The sequence below is a fragment of the Triturus cristatus genome, chromosome 4_2, assembly GCF_964204655.1.
Source record: "Triturus cristatus chromosome 4_2, aTriCri1.1, whole genome shotgun sequence".
NCBI lineage: Eukaryota > Metazoa > Chordata > Amphibia > Caudata > Salamandridae > Triturus > Triturus cristatus.
The window spans coordinates 485,039,289-485,054,868 of record NC_140586.1 but is presented as its reverse complement, the minus strand read 5'-3'; the positions used below and the strand labels follow the sequence as shown (position 1 = coordinate 485,054,868).

The window sequence follows — 15,580 nt, the reverse complement described above, 5'->3', positions numbered from 1 at the left end:
AATTGATAACCTACAATGTGTTGGCATATTAGGAACCTCCAGGGTCTCCCATAGGTGTCCCAGGGGTGGGGGGTCAGGTAGTTATAAGGTAGACCCTTATAAAATGAGTTTTATATGACCTGAGTTAAGTGAAATTTCAAATTTCACTCCCCACATTGTGATAAAGTGCACCCAAATTGGACTTTGATGCTAGAAGCCCTGTGAAGGGAGGATCTGCAATATTTTTACAGATTCAGAACCCTTAAAGTCTCCCCTAGTTGTTCCATGGGGTGGGGGTCCTGTAGAAATAAGCCATGTACTTATAAAATATGTTTTTGTAAGTCCTGGTGCTGGAAAAATGGCCCAAGTCATTTTTCCCATTGCAAATCCCCTGCTACATAGGTTAACATGGTAGGAAGTTATTAACTAATAACTCTTGATAGGAGAGGGCTAGAAGTACCATTCAAAGACTTCTACGAATAGTATTAAAAAACTCAAGAATATGATATGGTTGAATTTCTCCTAAAGTGTACATACAAGAAGTTATAAGACTTTCTTGTTTGTAAGTCCAGATTCAGCCTTCCAGTGGCCTGTCCTGATTGGTCAGAGTTAAGTGGATTAGCCAGGCTGCCTTGAAGAGGTGATAAAGAACCCCTGAGGTTAACCCGCTCTGCTGAGAGGGCAGAGTGCTGCTACACAGGAATGGCAGAGCAGGGGGAGGAGTGGTAAACCATGGTCTTCAAAGAGAAGAGGAGGCCTTAGTGTAATTTACAACTCTAAACTCTTCACCTAAGCCAGAGTTAGGCTTATGGAAGGAATGCACAGATGCAAGGGGAGTGTTGATGGAAAGTAAGCCATCCTAGGGGTGTGTTTAGCCAGCTCTTACCTCCCTGCTGGAAAATCAGACATTATGAATTTGGAGGATTTGGTGCACTCTGGGACAAAATAATGCCACACTCTACAGGATGTGGTGGTCATATTCTTGAGGAGTTGCCCTGCTCCCATTGGTCATCAGTGACCTCATGCTTGACCCAGAGAACTTGGAATAAGTATCTGAGCGGGGCAGAGCCTCTCAGATCTGCTGCTTGAAACTTAAGGAAGCAAGACACTGCCATGCTGATAAGTTGGAGTGCAAAGTTCTAAGGCCTGCCCTCTGAAGACTGCACCAGCTGAAACTACAGCCCTGAGTATTACCTTGCTGCAAAAGAACTAAAGAGTGGACTCCCTGCAAGCTACAGGTCAACAGAGCTCACCTGGACCATCACCACCAAGGATCATCCACCTGGAGAACACGTGGATTTATAAGGGTTTTTTTCCAAGTGGATTGTGGGAACTGAAGTCCTCAACTTTCAAGGACCATCTTGGAGCTTCCAGACCCTTGGAGTGAGTTTGAGACACTTTGGGACCCCTTGAGGAACTTCAGGAAGAAGGTCAAGAAGTTTGGAGAACTTTGGAGCAACTTTGAAAAAAAAGCTCCATAGAGGGACCGACTCAACCTGGCCAGCCTTCAAACGTGAGCCGGCCATGCCATCCAGATTCGTCCCGCTAAAAGCTCCGTAGGTCCAACTTCCCAAGTTTGACCAGGAGTAGAAGAAATCAAAGGCCGGCAAACCCTCACCGAATCCGGCCTGGTGAAGAGCATTGAGGGACCCCACGAGAAAAAGCTCTGTAAAAGTTTCTAAGTCCGAACGAAGAAAAGGTGACCGGGAGCAACCGCGAAAGCCTAGCCGCCTGCCTTCAACCGCGTGTCGGCCTGGATCCTGGGTTTGCCCCGCTGAAACGCGCCGGAGGTCAGACTTCCATAAGTTTGACCGGGAGCTCATCGCGAGGCTATTCAGCGAACCCTCACCGAATCCGGACTGGCAGAGAGCTTCGAGGGACCCCGGGAAGAAAAGCTCCAGAAAAGTTTCTAAGTCCGAAGGTAAAAACTGTGACCGGGACCTACAGAGAGTGGTAGCCACTCAGGACTCCATTGCGGTCGGCCTGAAACTTTGAGCCGGTCTATCGCGACCAGATATCACAATAAGGTGCTATATAATGATAAGTCTTTGAAAATTCATATCTACGGTTCCCTACATTTTATTTTTGTCGTTTTGGTGTCATTTTAAAGATACAAATAATTCCTATTATTATAAATTGGTGTTGGATTTTTATTATGTGTTGTGTCTTAATTATTTACTGAACTGGTGTTTTTAAATGCTTTACATACCTGTCTTTGAAGTTAAGCCTGTCTGTTCGCAGCCAAGCTACCAACAGTTGAGCATAGAAATAATTAAAATAAGACCTATGCTGAGTCCTATCATGTGTTAGTGGCCTTATTGCCAGTGGCAGACCTACATTTGCCCCTACCAATAATCCACTTTCCAACACTCAGCTGCAATATTTTGCTAAAAATCTGGCTCATCTCACTTTCTCCTAAACAGGTCTCTGTTTTTGTTGGCTCTTTTGGACTGTAGCGCCAAGACGCCTCCTAGCATTTACATACTCTACAAGCTTTTTACTTACTGTGTGCTGCTCCTTTTTAGTTTTCCCTACTTAGCAGACTAACCTCGTCTTACCTCTAAAATCGCTTTAGAAGGCAGTGCCTCTTGATTATATGATTGTGAAGTGTTGAGCAGTTGGTGTAATAAAGTACTTTCTCTTTTGACGAAGTACGAGCAATGACTGACTAATGCCATGAAAATTGATACCTTTAGGGTTCAGGAGATCTGTAGGACAAATCTGTGGTGTAACATAAAACCATGAACTCCACCCGCCCCTCCCCAGTCTCTGATATGTCACAGATATTCATTAGCCTTGGTCGACATGGGGCCTCCTTGAAAGTTTGGAAGCCCCCCCCCCCCTCTTGGAGTTGGGCCCCTCCTCCGGCAGGCCCACTGGGGCTGCAGAGGCCTCTGTTAGGCCCCTAGGATAAATCAATGTGAATGGATAAAAATTCTAGGTTGAAAAGCAACTTCTGCAGATCAAAGGCTTTCAATTCAAATGGTTTGAAATTGCTCACTTCCATTCAACATTACCTTCTGACTTGATCAAGAAGTACTTAAATTTCAGATTGCACTTTTTTTTTATGCCAGAACCTTGCTACCTTCTGCTATACTTACACCCTACTTCGTCAATATTTTTCTTTTCATCTTCCATTCTTTTCTACCGTGCTACCCTCCATTGATAATTCCTCTCCTTTCAGAAGTTTCCATATTTGTTTTCAGCATGATGCCAGAAAGTGGACTACTTACACTACTATGACTCTGGTTTATTATGGCTACAACTGACACAGAGTTTCCGACGCCTAAAGGTGAAGTCTCCTTTCTCATAACTGGCTAAACGTTAGTACCTGAAATATAAAACAAAAAGGTCCCTTCAGGTTCTTGGAGCATGTAGACCAGGACATGTGACCCTGTCCCTACGCTGATGACTGGAGATTGAGGCATATCTGGTTGGCCTAGGCTTGGCCTGCGTCTAACCTGCGATTACCTGACATTCAGACACTATGCAGCTTATTTGCATGCTGACTGGTAACATTTCTGGCTCTCAAATCTGCAGGTGCACGGGGAGAACTTGTAGTCTTAATCTTCATTTCGAGCCAGAGTAACGATCCCATCAGGTTATCTACACTGTGATTTCATTTGAATAAATGTGGACACCCTCTTTTTTAAATGAATACAGGGATTGATAGCTCACATGTTCCGTTAATGCTTTCAGCTGGGGTGGTCATTCTGCTTCTTTATGGGGGGGTGGAGGGGTTGTTTATATATTTAATTTTTCATTTTTAAATAAAAATGCCTTTGTTAACCTAATAACTTTGTGGATTGTGCCATCGAAACAATCCAATCAGGGATTATATTTTCTTGAATCATGTTTAGTTCACTCAGACTTTGCTGTGTTCCTTCCGCGGCCCAGTAAAAGGATTTTGAGTAGATGCCATTTACCTCTCATTCTCAAGAAGAGGGCTGGTAGTGAAATGTCTGCAGGCATGCGGTGGCAGATGAACTGCAATGTGGCTATACTGATGGCTGCATAATGACAACAGTCCTAGATCGCCTGCTTCCGGACACAAATTAGTTACCTCAGGCCCATTATATGTTGGTTTATATATTTATAGAATTGGCCTTATTTTAACTTTGGAAGACGTTGAATACAGTGCAAAAACAGCAAACTCTTCTTGAACAAATCAATATTCTAACACTTAGAAATAGCTTTCAAAGCATATAATAAGAAAAATAGTTAATATTATTGTGACAACTTTGTTTAATTTTGCTTCCTGTTTATTGAACAGGAGAGAACAGGACCAGAAATAACTAACAAGCAAGAGCAATTACCTGTCATATAAATGAGAATATTGCTGCGGTCATCTGAAAGCAGACGCTTGGATCGAGGCGTGCTTGGGGGGATCCTTCCAGTTAAAACTCTCAAGAAATTCTCCACGGTAACCTACACAGAAAGTTCAGTAAACATAAGAGGATAAAGCCGTTTGACAGTGAAAAAACATCAATTATCATGTTCAAGAGCTGATTGTATTGACTGGGCGGAACAGTGTTAACAAATAAATCAAAATACACATTATTTGTTGTTGTCCCCATCAAATTACCACTCTTTACTAAATAGTGCTACATTAGTTCCTTTACAGTAGCAGCACTACAAAAAAACGCGACTACATCTTTTGAGTTACGTGCTAGAAGAAGAATGTCTATACTGCAAATATTTATTCAAGGTTTCCGATCAGTTTACAACTCCAAAACCCTATAAGGGATGGATTCTTAAATGTTTATGGGAATCCAGTCAAGAATAGGGGTGTAAATAAAAGTCAGAGAACAGACTGATATTCTTGATTTAAAGAAATACAAGCATTTACAATCACAAATGAGATTTACAACTAGAAGCATCCTGCTGAAAAAGCGCATTTTCGTGCTATCAAATCCAGGGTTATTCCGAGAGCTGATGGGACCATCTTTTTATGAGACTTCTATAGATAAACACTTCTAGGTCAATAGAACTCTTCACAAATACAATCATGTGATGTAATTGGAGCTTACCACGTTGAGGATTGCAAAAAAGCACGGTAATACATTAACATGTTATATTTTTTTAAAAAGTATACTATTATGCACATTTAGTTGGTTTCCTTTAATGCAAAGATGTTTTAGTCCGGAGAGGGGGAGACGTAGATAGTTGGACGACCCTATTAAATACAGACTCTACCTAGAGAAATTACATTTTCACTTTAGACAAGAAAAGCGTTATACACAAAAAAATAAAAGCACAACTTTAATCAGTGTTAGGTTTTGCCAAATTAATTTGATAAAAACTGACACTGCCAATCATGAAACCACATATACACTTTAGTACATCCACATAAGACCCCAAGTGTCCATTTTTATCTAAATCAGACATACTTTGTGTGCCAAAACCAACATGTAATACTTTGGGTGTAAACTCAGTGGCCTAGCAAACTGATGTAATTAGTAGTGAACATATTATTCATCCTCCGTTTTACATATAATATTACATTAATGTAATATACCTCAGCTTCCGAGGGATTCTTTAAAATCAACGAAAAAACAAAACATTAAATTGTGTGAATTAAACGAGTGGCTCTGAAGTTATGTTCGTTTTTGTGAGCATGAAAAGAAAACATATTATGTTTGTCCTGATATTCTATGTCAATGTGTGACTTGCTTTGCTTGGTTTTAATTATGTAAAATAGGTCCAGAAGTAACTTAAGAATTTCATTAATCAGTATTAATTTGTGAATAAGGGCTCGATTAAGGCCTTTTCTCGACTACAGGGTTAGTGATGACATTGAGAAGTGTAACAGAAAATGGCAGTCTTCAAGTACTTGTATCTATTGTGCAAGACCAACAATAAATAGCTCCAGCAGATGTATGGAAACAGTACCAGGAAAGAAGCAATATAATCAATATCTATTGGTAAATATAAAATGTGGCTAGCTTGATTGGAACAATCGCTTCATGCATATAAGAAGGACATTTTGGTAGGCTTTGGAGCATTAGCAAAAGGTCCATTGTGCGGTGTCTCCAGAGTAGCATCGGTCCTTAAGCATATAAATGGGTCCATATTGCAAGCCATTTATCGGATACGGATTCACCCTTGATATTTAGTTGCTATCATTACAACTCTAGAACTAAGCAGTAATAAGCCTGTTGCCATCAAATTTACAGCGCTCGGTGTCTCATATAGCTCCTCCACTGTCAAAGGGATTGACAATTTAGCACTGCGGACTGTGCTTGTAACTCTGCTGAAAATAAAGATTGGGTCTATTTCACTGAGTACCAATAGGAGACTATGTTCACATCAAGAAGGAAGGTCCCTAAAAGAATGCGTTGAGTTACATTTTGGGATGGCTATTTAGGTAGCGTTTTCCTAAAGTCTATGTTTTGTTTAATAAACAAAAAATTGAATAATAATCATTTTATGTTGGATCCATTATGCAAATGATAAGCAAATGTGGTTACAGTTGAAACAAGTTTAATATGATGTATAAAAGTGATTTTATTAATATAAGTTAGCTATGCCACATTTATGTGCAACAGCCATCTTGCCCAAGATGGGCACTGTCTATGTAATTCACTCACTCACTTTTCTTACCCATCCCATCCAGTCCCCTGGCACATTTTGTAATAAAACGCTTTATATTTTCTCTGATCTAGAACTCAATTCTAGAGCGTCCCAGTTACTTGCTCTTGCCATTCTGCTAGAGGGATGTTTGGAGGGTGCTTTTTCATTCAACTTTCTTACAGTGAGAGAACCGTCTGAGGTAGAATTTTGGGGTGTCCTGAATTCTGGGTATTCTGAATATTGGGGTAAGGTTTTACTCTCACAGTACATAGATTTTAGTGAAAGGTTGACAGGTTGCAAGTAAAGGAGTTATCTTCTTACATCGGGTTGGGGGAGAGTAGAAGCCACTTGGTACAAACTAATACTTGAAAAATGTAATAGTTTTAATTCGATGCAAAATCTTTCTATTCAACTTGGCAGAAAGAATATTTCTTAAAAATGTCCTTGTGCACTTCTTACAAAAATTCAATTGATTTTTTTAACTAACAATTAGTTTTTTTAGAAACCATGCTAATAACTTATAAATGCATTTTAAAAATGATGTGCATGAACAATGTTTTCGTGTGTTTGCTTTCTGTAGCATAGTAACCAACTTTCACACGTCAGAAACTGTCAATTCAGTTATATTTCGACTGTATTGCCCACAATATTGATCACCTGTTTTTCTCCTTCAGTAATGGGGCATTTAAGCTTTGAAACTAGGGCTAGACTATGGTCAATTTCCACTGATGGACTAATCAAGATGATTTTCAGCAATTTTTACACAGGATTTGTAGCTACTTTCATTGATGCGTAAAGCACTAAACAAAAAAATTGAAGCCAAGAACAAGTACCCCCCCCACCCCATTGCTATTATTTATACCACTACAAAACATCCACTTCAACAAGGGACCACTAAAACGCATTTACAACAATACAAATTGCCACTACAACATGGTCAGTTACAAAGCATTTCAGGGTGTAAGTGAGAATAGGTGGTTGGTGGGGTTTAGGGTCAGCAAGTGGGTTAGGGGGAGGTTGAATTTTGGGGTAGTCAAGTGTTTTTGGGGTTCAGGGATGACTAGTATATTGGGTTGTAGTACAGAGATTATGGCTAAGTTTGGGTAGTGTAGTGGGGTTTTAGCAATTTTAGAGGTCAGAAACGGGCAGTGTTTAGAGGAAGTAAGGGTTTTTAGGGTTCAGGGATGGGTAGTATACATGTATAGTTATGACAGTCAGGGTAGTCAAATGTTTTTAGAGCTCAGAATGTTAGTACTGAGGGGTAATAAAGATTTTTTTCGTTTAAAGAAGGGTACATTTGAGGGGTAGCATTCGTGCCCAGCACAATGAAGAAAATTGTCCTACATGTATAATGCGGTCGTCCCAGATGGATTTTCTGGCAGCCCCTCCTCACCAGCAGGCTGGACTATGGGAACACACTATGTAGGAATCACTGCACGCCTCCTAAAGAAACTGACCCACATCACAACCCACCTCAAGAAGCTACACTGGCTCCTGATCCAGCTCAAGATGTTGACCCATGCATAAAGCCCTTCCTAAAGAAGGACCAGCATACATCAACAAACACATGACCTTCCACCAACTGATCAGACACCTATGACCCATCTCCTTTCTTTCTCGCAGACCCCCTTCCCCCCCCCGATCCACCGAAGCAATAGCAGAGGACACTGCTTCTCACACCTGGCGGCCAAACCTAGGCATGACCTTGCCCTGCAACTTAGAACTGCCTCATCGCTCCACCATTTCAGGAAAAAACTTAAGACCTGGCTGTTCGATCGAAGAGTTCATCACGAAGCAATTAACAACCCCAGTGCCTTGAGACTTTGCCATGCTTTAGAAATCCATGATTGATTGACACTTTAATGGTAAATTACATTGTGGTGAATAGGAATGTGTCGTGTATGCATGATAAGCAAGATGCGCGACGTTGGACTTTGTTTTTGCAACCTATATTTACCTTATCAGATATGCACCACTATGTTGTGAACATTTCTTAGTGGTGTCACAACTATGCCCTGTCTGGTCTTTGTAGAGAGAAGGTGTTAAATGCAGCTTTAGCAGGTTCATAGTCATGACAGATGTTTAGGATTCCATGGTGTAATAAATTTCCATTTAGAGTTGTCGCACACAAAATAATAGGAAATTCTTAAATCTAGTATGGATCCAGGAATCCTCTGTTATAGAGTGCTTCCAGCCCTTGGGCATTTTGCTCTTTCTGTGTACTTCTAGGTGCCGGCTGAGCCAAGTAGGTGCTTTGTTGTAGAATGAACAATCTGGATATCTCAGAAGTTTCAATGACGTTTGCGAAGGGCTATTCAGAATTTGTTTTTAAAAAACACAATGATGTTTGTGAATTTCATGTTACAATAAATTCATAGGATATTGCTTTGCACTCAGTGCTTAATTTGTAAAGTAAAAAAAAAAAAAAACATACCAGAGCCTCTGCAGCTTGCACCACCCAGTGCCCCTGCCAGCGCTGCCATAGTCAGTACAAACACACCTATGAACATCACACTCCTTCAAGTGTGGCACTTCAGACTATTCCAGGCCCCCAAAGCTACAAGAATGGCTTGGGTGGCCAGCACTAGTCATTTTAATGTATATTGAATTAATAAACAACTGGTGTTGTGCTTATCTTTAAAAACACAAACAGCGCCACCACGTGCCATAAGATTGAGTCTTGCCAATTCAGTACCGGTGTCGAGCACAAGAAACCACCGAATCAAATTAAACCCCAATTGTACTGGTTTTGTGTCATTTTTTGATGACGGAATCAGGTTTGTGACGAAAATGTCTTACTCCAGAGGCATTTATACTTCAAATGTCCTGTCAGCATCTTGCATGACTTTTTTTCTGGCACGTGGTCAGCCTTGTGTGAAATTTTCACCTAGATACCGGCAAACCACAATTTGCATTATTTTACACAATTTTCTCAAAATGTCACTGAAAAAATTCATGCGAATTTGAAAGGCCGATTTTTAGAGTAAACAATAGAAAGCCAAAATCCTAGCTATTTACCACACATAACTCAGCAAAACTGAAATATTCCCCAATACATCCAGCGGTCAATTTCATTAATTATTATTTGCTATTGAAATGTAATGTTGTATGGTGTTTGAAAATTAGCCACTGGAGCCATTCCTAGCCACATGCTAAAAAGGACATTTTCAATGACACGGTTCAGTTGCATTTGTATGATACAACGAGCGCAGATTAGCATTTAATGTTTTCGGATGCTTCATACCCTGCATCCTGTCAGAGCCGCGAAGCTGGTCAGTGGCGGATGTTACTGCTTCACATATAAATATTTAAACAAATGCAACACATACTGAACAGATGCAGGAGATTAAAGCAATACACGCATGGCCCTTTATAACTGAAGTGAACTTATGTTTTGTTTACACAGCGTCCCTTTGCCTCTACGGCACACTTGAAGCTTAACTCCCAAAAGAACAGCACATAAACCGCACTTTAGTATTGCTGGCCCGGGAAATATCAGGGAAATATTTTTTTCAGTATCAACCAACATGGACAATGTAAAAACTCCTTGTACGTTCAATAATTAAATTATTTCTCAGTACAGAGGATAAATAATAAAAACAATATTAATAATCACTAGTGGCCTGAGATTTCCTTCTCAAACAGGAATCAGCAAGCAAGTTCATGACTATTTTAACTATGGATGGACATACTCCCAATAACACAGTTACGATGGCCAGATGGATTTGAGGTATTGAAGAGAAAAAAAGAGAAAAGAGTAATCGGCTTGTACTAAATGTTAGACCCCTCTGCCAGATGTGATGGACTGTCAGATCAGGTTTTACTGTCAGGTCCTGCCACTGCTAAGGGCAAATTAAGGCGGCTTCTTGGATGTTGTAAAAGGAGAAGAGGATTTAGAGAACTGATGCTGGTGATGCATATTGTCTGCCGGTTCTACATCCATGGCCCCAAGAGGACAGGCTTGTCTGCGGCATCACTGCCTGGGAAGCCTGGTTCTGCCGATGAACCAGCCCCTTTGAATAGCCTCTAAATTTCCTGAACTGGTGCAGAAATTGATTAGCAGAGCTCAACAGTCCCAAGGAATGCACCGAAGCGCCACTGCATTTAAATCACTCCAAAGCAGAGTCCAAAGCCTTCTCCCCAAAAAGGAGAAGTCCAACAAAGTGCCTATTAGTAAAGCCTGTACATCACTGGAAAACCTGGTGGACATCATCCAGGCATGTCTACAGAGGACAACACTGCTTCCAACTACCCTGCAAATGCACTCCATGGTATCCAGACCAACGAGGACAAGATACCCGGGCCTTGTCCTGCGCAACATTTAGGGATCTAATATCCTACGGGACTGCTAGCAAGATCTTGCCGGGCATGTCCCAAGGGGCGTGTGTCGGCCCAACAAACAGACTGCTGCAAATTTATGGTTCGCAGTGCCAAGCTGGCAGAGGAAAACATACATTTGCCAAAGGCATGAACCCTTTTGGATTTTAAGTCCAGAGGATCAGTTGGAAATGAGTTAGGGTTCCTCTTACTTATCAAGGCCTACAAAACAAAGCTCTCTGGAGTAGAATTTGGTGAGAAAATCTGAGGCATCAGGCACCGGTCCTTGCCGTCTAGCCACCTACCTGTTCAAAGGTGGGCCAGACCATGACTTAGACCAGGTAGTCACAAGAAAATCTGTAGGGCAATCAATAAATGGAAGGAAGGGCTAAGATGTGGACGGCCTCGGAGGATAGCTGCAACATAGTAGAAGTACACGGTTGGAGTTAGGGTGCATCACAAGTTATATTTTTATAAACTCTTAGTAAAATATCTGATCAGCTTGAGCCAACATCTGTTCAGTATCCGATAGGGGTATTGGTACCAGGTCATCCACCAGCCCAGGTGACATCAGAACCACCATAAGAGCAGCAGAAACCAGTTTGCGTCCGAACTGGAAATCTGTATCAGAGTCAGTATGGACTTGGCAATGGGTCCTAGGGGCAAGGCAGCTCAGAAAGCGTTGAGGAGGGACCTGTTGGTGGTAACTCAAGAAGTGCCTAGCTGTGCTTTGGGGACCAAAAGAGTGCTATAGGGCGAGAGAAGCTCACTGAAAATTTGCAGCATGGCATCTTTGAAGATTCTGATATGCTGCAGGTTTAACGATGGCCCAGATAACTCTGGGTGTTCTGGGATCAACTGACATATAGGCTACGTGGCGGGGTACCTTAAGAGAGTGCAACTGACATCTTGACACACTTGTGCCTTATATCCAGCATCAGAGTGGTATCATGGGCAGAGTTCTGCTTTGCTTTTTAATGCTTGTGTTTGGATTTTGACTTACCAGAGGACTTTGCGAAGGAAGAGGAATGGTGGCCGGAGTGGTCCTGTGACCAGGACTAAAATCCTGATTTAGATCTTGGCGTATGTGTTACTCTGCCACAACGGTGACGGATAATCCTGTCTGCCGAAATATAACTCCCATTATATCCTATGGGATTTATATTTCGGCGGACGGGATATCCATTACCGTTGTGACATAGTAACCAGTCTACCATCTAAATCAGGCTCTAAGACTGGGTCCACAACTTGCAGTAGGAGCAGGATCTAGGGGGAAGGGAACAACTACTTCTTACGTTCAGCGCCATACAACTTCACCTTACAGTCTTGAATCGCCTTCAGGTGCTCGAGGTCACACTTATCACATGACCTCAATTTGTGATGACATACAACTTCACATACCGGTCTTCAGGTGCACCTATCACATGACTCTAAGTCATGTTATGTGCCCAGGTAGCAAAGGTATAACTTGTGCAGGTCCGTGAGCGACATCTGCTTCCTGCAATCGTGACACAGCTTGAATTCTGTCATTTTCAATGGACACATTGTTCACTGGCGCAATGCAGAAATGTTTGGAGTCATCATACAACCAACAAACTCTGAAAAGAACTCTGGAGCTACATCGGAAGGTGTGGAAAGAAAGGAACGGACGTCCAATTGTAGTGGTGGTACTTAAATGCATCTTCTCTCTGTCACTTCTGGGATGGTATGAAGTTAGCGCAGAGCCACACACCACCATCTAGCCTTATGCTAAAGCACTGCTACGAAAGAAATCTCTGGATACAGTCTGGCACTTGGGGGATATTCTAAATTGAGAAAGGTGTAGTTAGAGATATCCATCAGTCCAAAGTCATGCTCTTCTATTATTTGTTTTTCATATAGCATTTTTTGTCAGCAGTGATATGACACATGTTCACTTGGATGCAAAGCTTTCTTGGGTGTAAATAGTCCTTTGCTTTAAGTGGGTACGCATGTTGCTAGCTGTATAAATACCAGATTGCACCTGTTCACCCCATTGCACTGCCCTTCTGAATCATGCATGGGTTTCTGCACTTTATGGTGTTTGAAGTCATATAGTGCTTCGGAGCTAACACAATATAATTTAACCTGCTGGAAGCACCACAAGCTCCCAGACTGAATGCAAGCAACCCTGCACAGCCACAGGTTTACTTCCTACATGATGCTATTCCACTGAAGGAGCTTGACCCACAGCACATTCCTCAAGTCCCAGCCACAAGTACCCCTTTCCATGGCAGTGAACTCATCTTGTTAAGAGCTTCTACGGCACAGAAGTAGCATTTGACTGTTACGTTAGTGACCTGTATTGGCAGAGTGGTGGATGATTTCGGCAGGTGTTACCCTGTTGTTGAATTAACAGAAACCCTTGAGCTAGTGTTAGAAACTAGCTGCGTGTTCTAATCAGCTCTACTCCCACCATATACAGCAAGAGTACCTAAAACCACTTCGGAGGCTCGTTCAAAAATAATTGCAGACTTCTAGAAGAGATTTAATATTTCAATCAATGAAAACCATTTGTATGCTTCATTCATATCTATTATGTAGACAGTCAGCTCCATAATTCTCTAATCTCCTCTAATTAGGTATTAGAATTTCCATGGTAACAAAATGACTTTTTAATGTATTATCAAATAATGCTATTCTGTAAATTGCTTAAGTATTTTTAAATCATAATGATCGTCACTTGAATGTTGCACAGTACTGCATCCAGTGGGGAAAGGTATCACTCGAAAAAGATTATAACAAGGAGGGCATACACATATGTTATTTCAATTCAATCACTAGAGACAAATGTTTTTCATGACATTTGGAGCACAAAATGTAGGGAAAGGGTAAGGCCGGCCGGTTCCCACTTGTAGAATTCTCAAAGATGAATAAAGATAAATACCATTGAGATGCATAAACCCATTTCCCAAACTATCAATGTTAAATACAATTGAAAGCTTACTTTATGTTGTAGTGTTGTACAACTAGGAAAGAAGAGTGATAGGGAGATTTTGTTGAACAGAAACTTTATTTAAATACCATGCATCAAATTGGTGCTACAAACTATTATGTGGATCCCTTAGCAGTTCCAAGACAATGATCAACTATTATACTGAGAAATGGGCCAACATAAACCAAAGTGTGACCTTTTCTTTAAATTGATGCAAACTATTACCATAGTTCTGTCATCTATATAGATTTTGAATAATGAATAATTTAAGGTGTGCAGGCTATAGACACCAGGAAGGGGATATGGGAGGAAATATTATAAGGGTTGGAGAGGGCATCTAGATATGAATTGGTTATGATAACTGCTGCCGTATTTCAGTTTTTTTACAAATATTTTATTGACACAAAGGCAATTATACAAGGCAAAATACAAACGCCCACACATTACAATTTACTATATATCCCGTCACCTCTGCATTAACATCTCAAAAAATAAAGTACGAGATCAGCGTGTTACCTTCATTTCTGCTCAAGATCAACTATAAGGAATAAGGAGAGAACAAAATAAAGCACTAGCACCACTGTGACGCCAAGCTGGTTAAAGTAGATCTAATAAATCGTGGTCTCTAGAAGGATAAAAGGCCTATACTTGTGCAATGAAATGAAATGAAAATGGGTTTTTATAGAGCACGTATTTGCTGTGGCGTCTTAGCGCTAGCTGCCGTTAAAGTTAACCGGAAATTAAACCACCAAAGGGGTGCACACAAATAGCCAAGTTTTTAGTCCCTTCCTGAACTGTAGCAGATCGTTTGTGTTCTAAGATGCAAAGGCATAGTGTTCCAGAGCTTAGGGGCCAAGTATCGAAAACCTCTGCCCCCCCCATTTCATCGTCTTTACTCTTGGAACCACAAGCAAGTATGCTGACGCGGAACGTAGACATCTCTGTGGAGTATATCGCTTACAGTATTGACCCATCTGCGTAGGTCCCATCCCGTGTAGACTCTTGTGTAACATACACATTGACTTAAACTGGATCCTGGCAGATATGGGCAACCAATGTAGTTGTTCTCGGGTAATTGAACTAATGGAACTAAATTTAGGTAGTTCTAATAGTAACCGGGCTGCAGGGTCTGGAGTTTTTGAATCAAACTTTTTTTTGCTCCAATGTAGAGTGAATTACAATAATCAATTTTTGACAGGATCAGTGCCGTGATAACCATTTTCCGCAAAGACATAGGAACAAAAGGAAGAATTTTCTTAAGAATTTTAAGAGTATAGAAACAAGAAGAGGTAATGCTGTTTACCTAGTCAGATAAGGAAAGATGATCATCAATTTGGACTCCAAGATCTTTTACCTTCTTTATGGGCTGGGGGCATGGCCCTGCTGTCGCGGGCCACCAATTGGAGTTCCAAAGTGACGTGTCTCCTCCGAACATAACCACTTCCGTCTTCCCGGTGTTCAATTTTAAACAATTATTCTGCATCCAGCAAATAATCTGACTCATGCAGAGTTTAAAACGCTCTGCCACAGTCTCTGGATTTGTAGCTAGTGAGATAACAATTTGCGTGTCATCTGCGTAACATATGGCCTTGAAACCAAAGGAACGAATAAGTTCAGCCAGTGGGGAAACATATATATTAAATAGGGTGGGTGAAAGTGCCGATCCCTGAGGCACCCCACATGGCATAACAAAATGAGAAGATTTATACTCATCTAGAATCACAGCTTGTTGCCTGTTGGTCAAGTAAGAACGAAGAG

General features: G+C 41.2%; 1 protein-coding gene across 1 annotated transcript in view; it reads right to left on the bottom strand.

The window, feature by feature from the left end:
- The window catches only part of PIGK (phosphatidylinositol glycan anchor biosynthesis class K), a 528,114-nt gene that overhangs the window by 362,624 nt on the left and 149,910 nt on the right, over positions 1-15,580 (bottom strand). Inside the window, exon 5 of the mRNA XM_085602040.1 lies at positions 4,296-4,407. Within this exon, the coding sequence (XP_085458166.1) occupies positions 4,296-4,407 (112 nt within the window). The remainder of the gene's footprint in view (positions 1-4,295; positions 4,408-15,580) is intronic.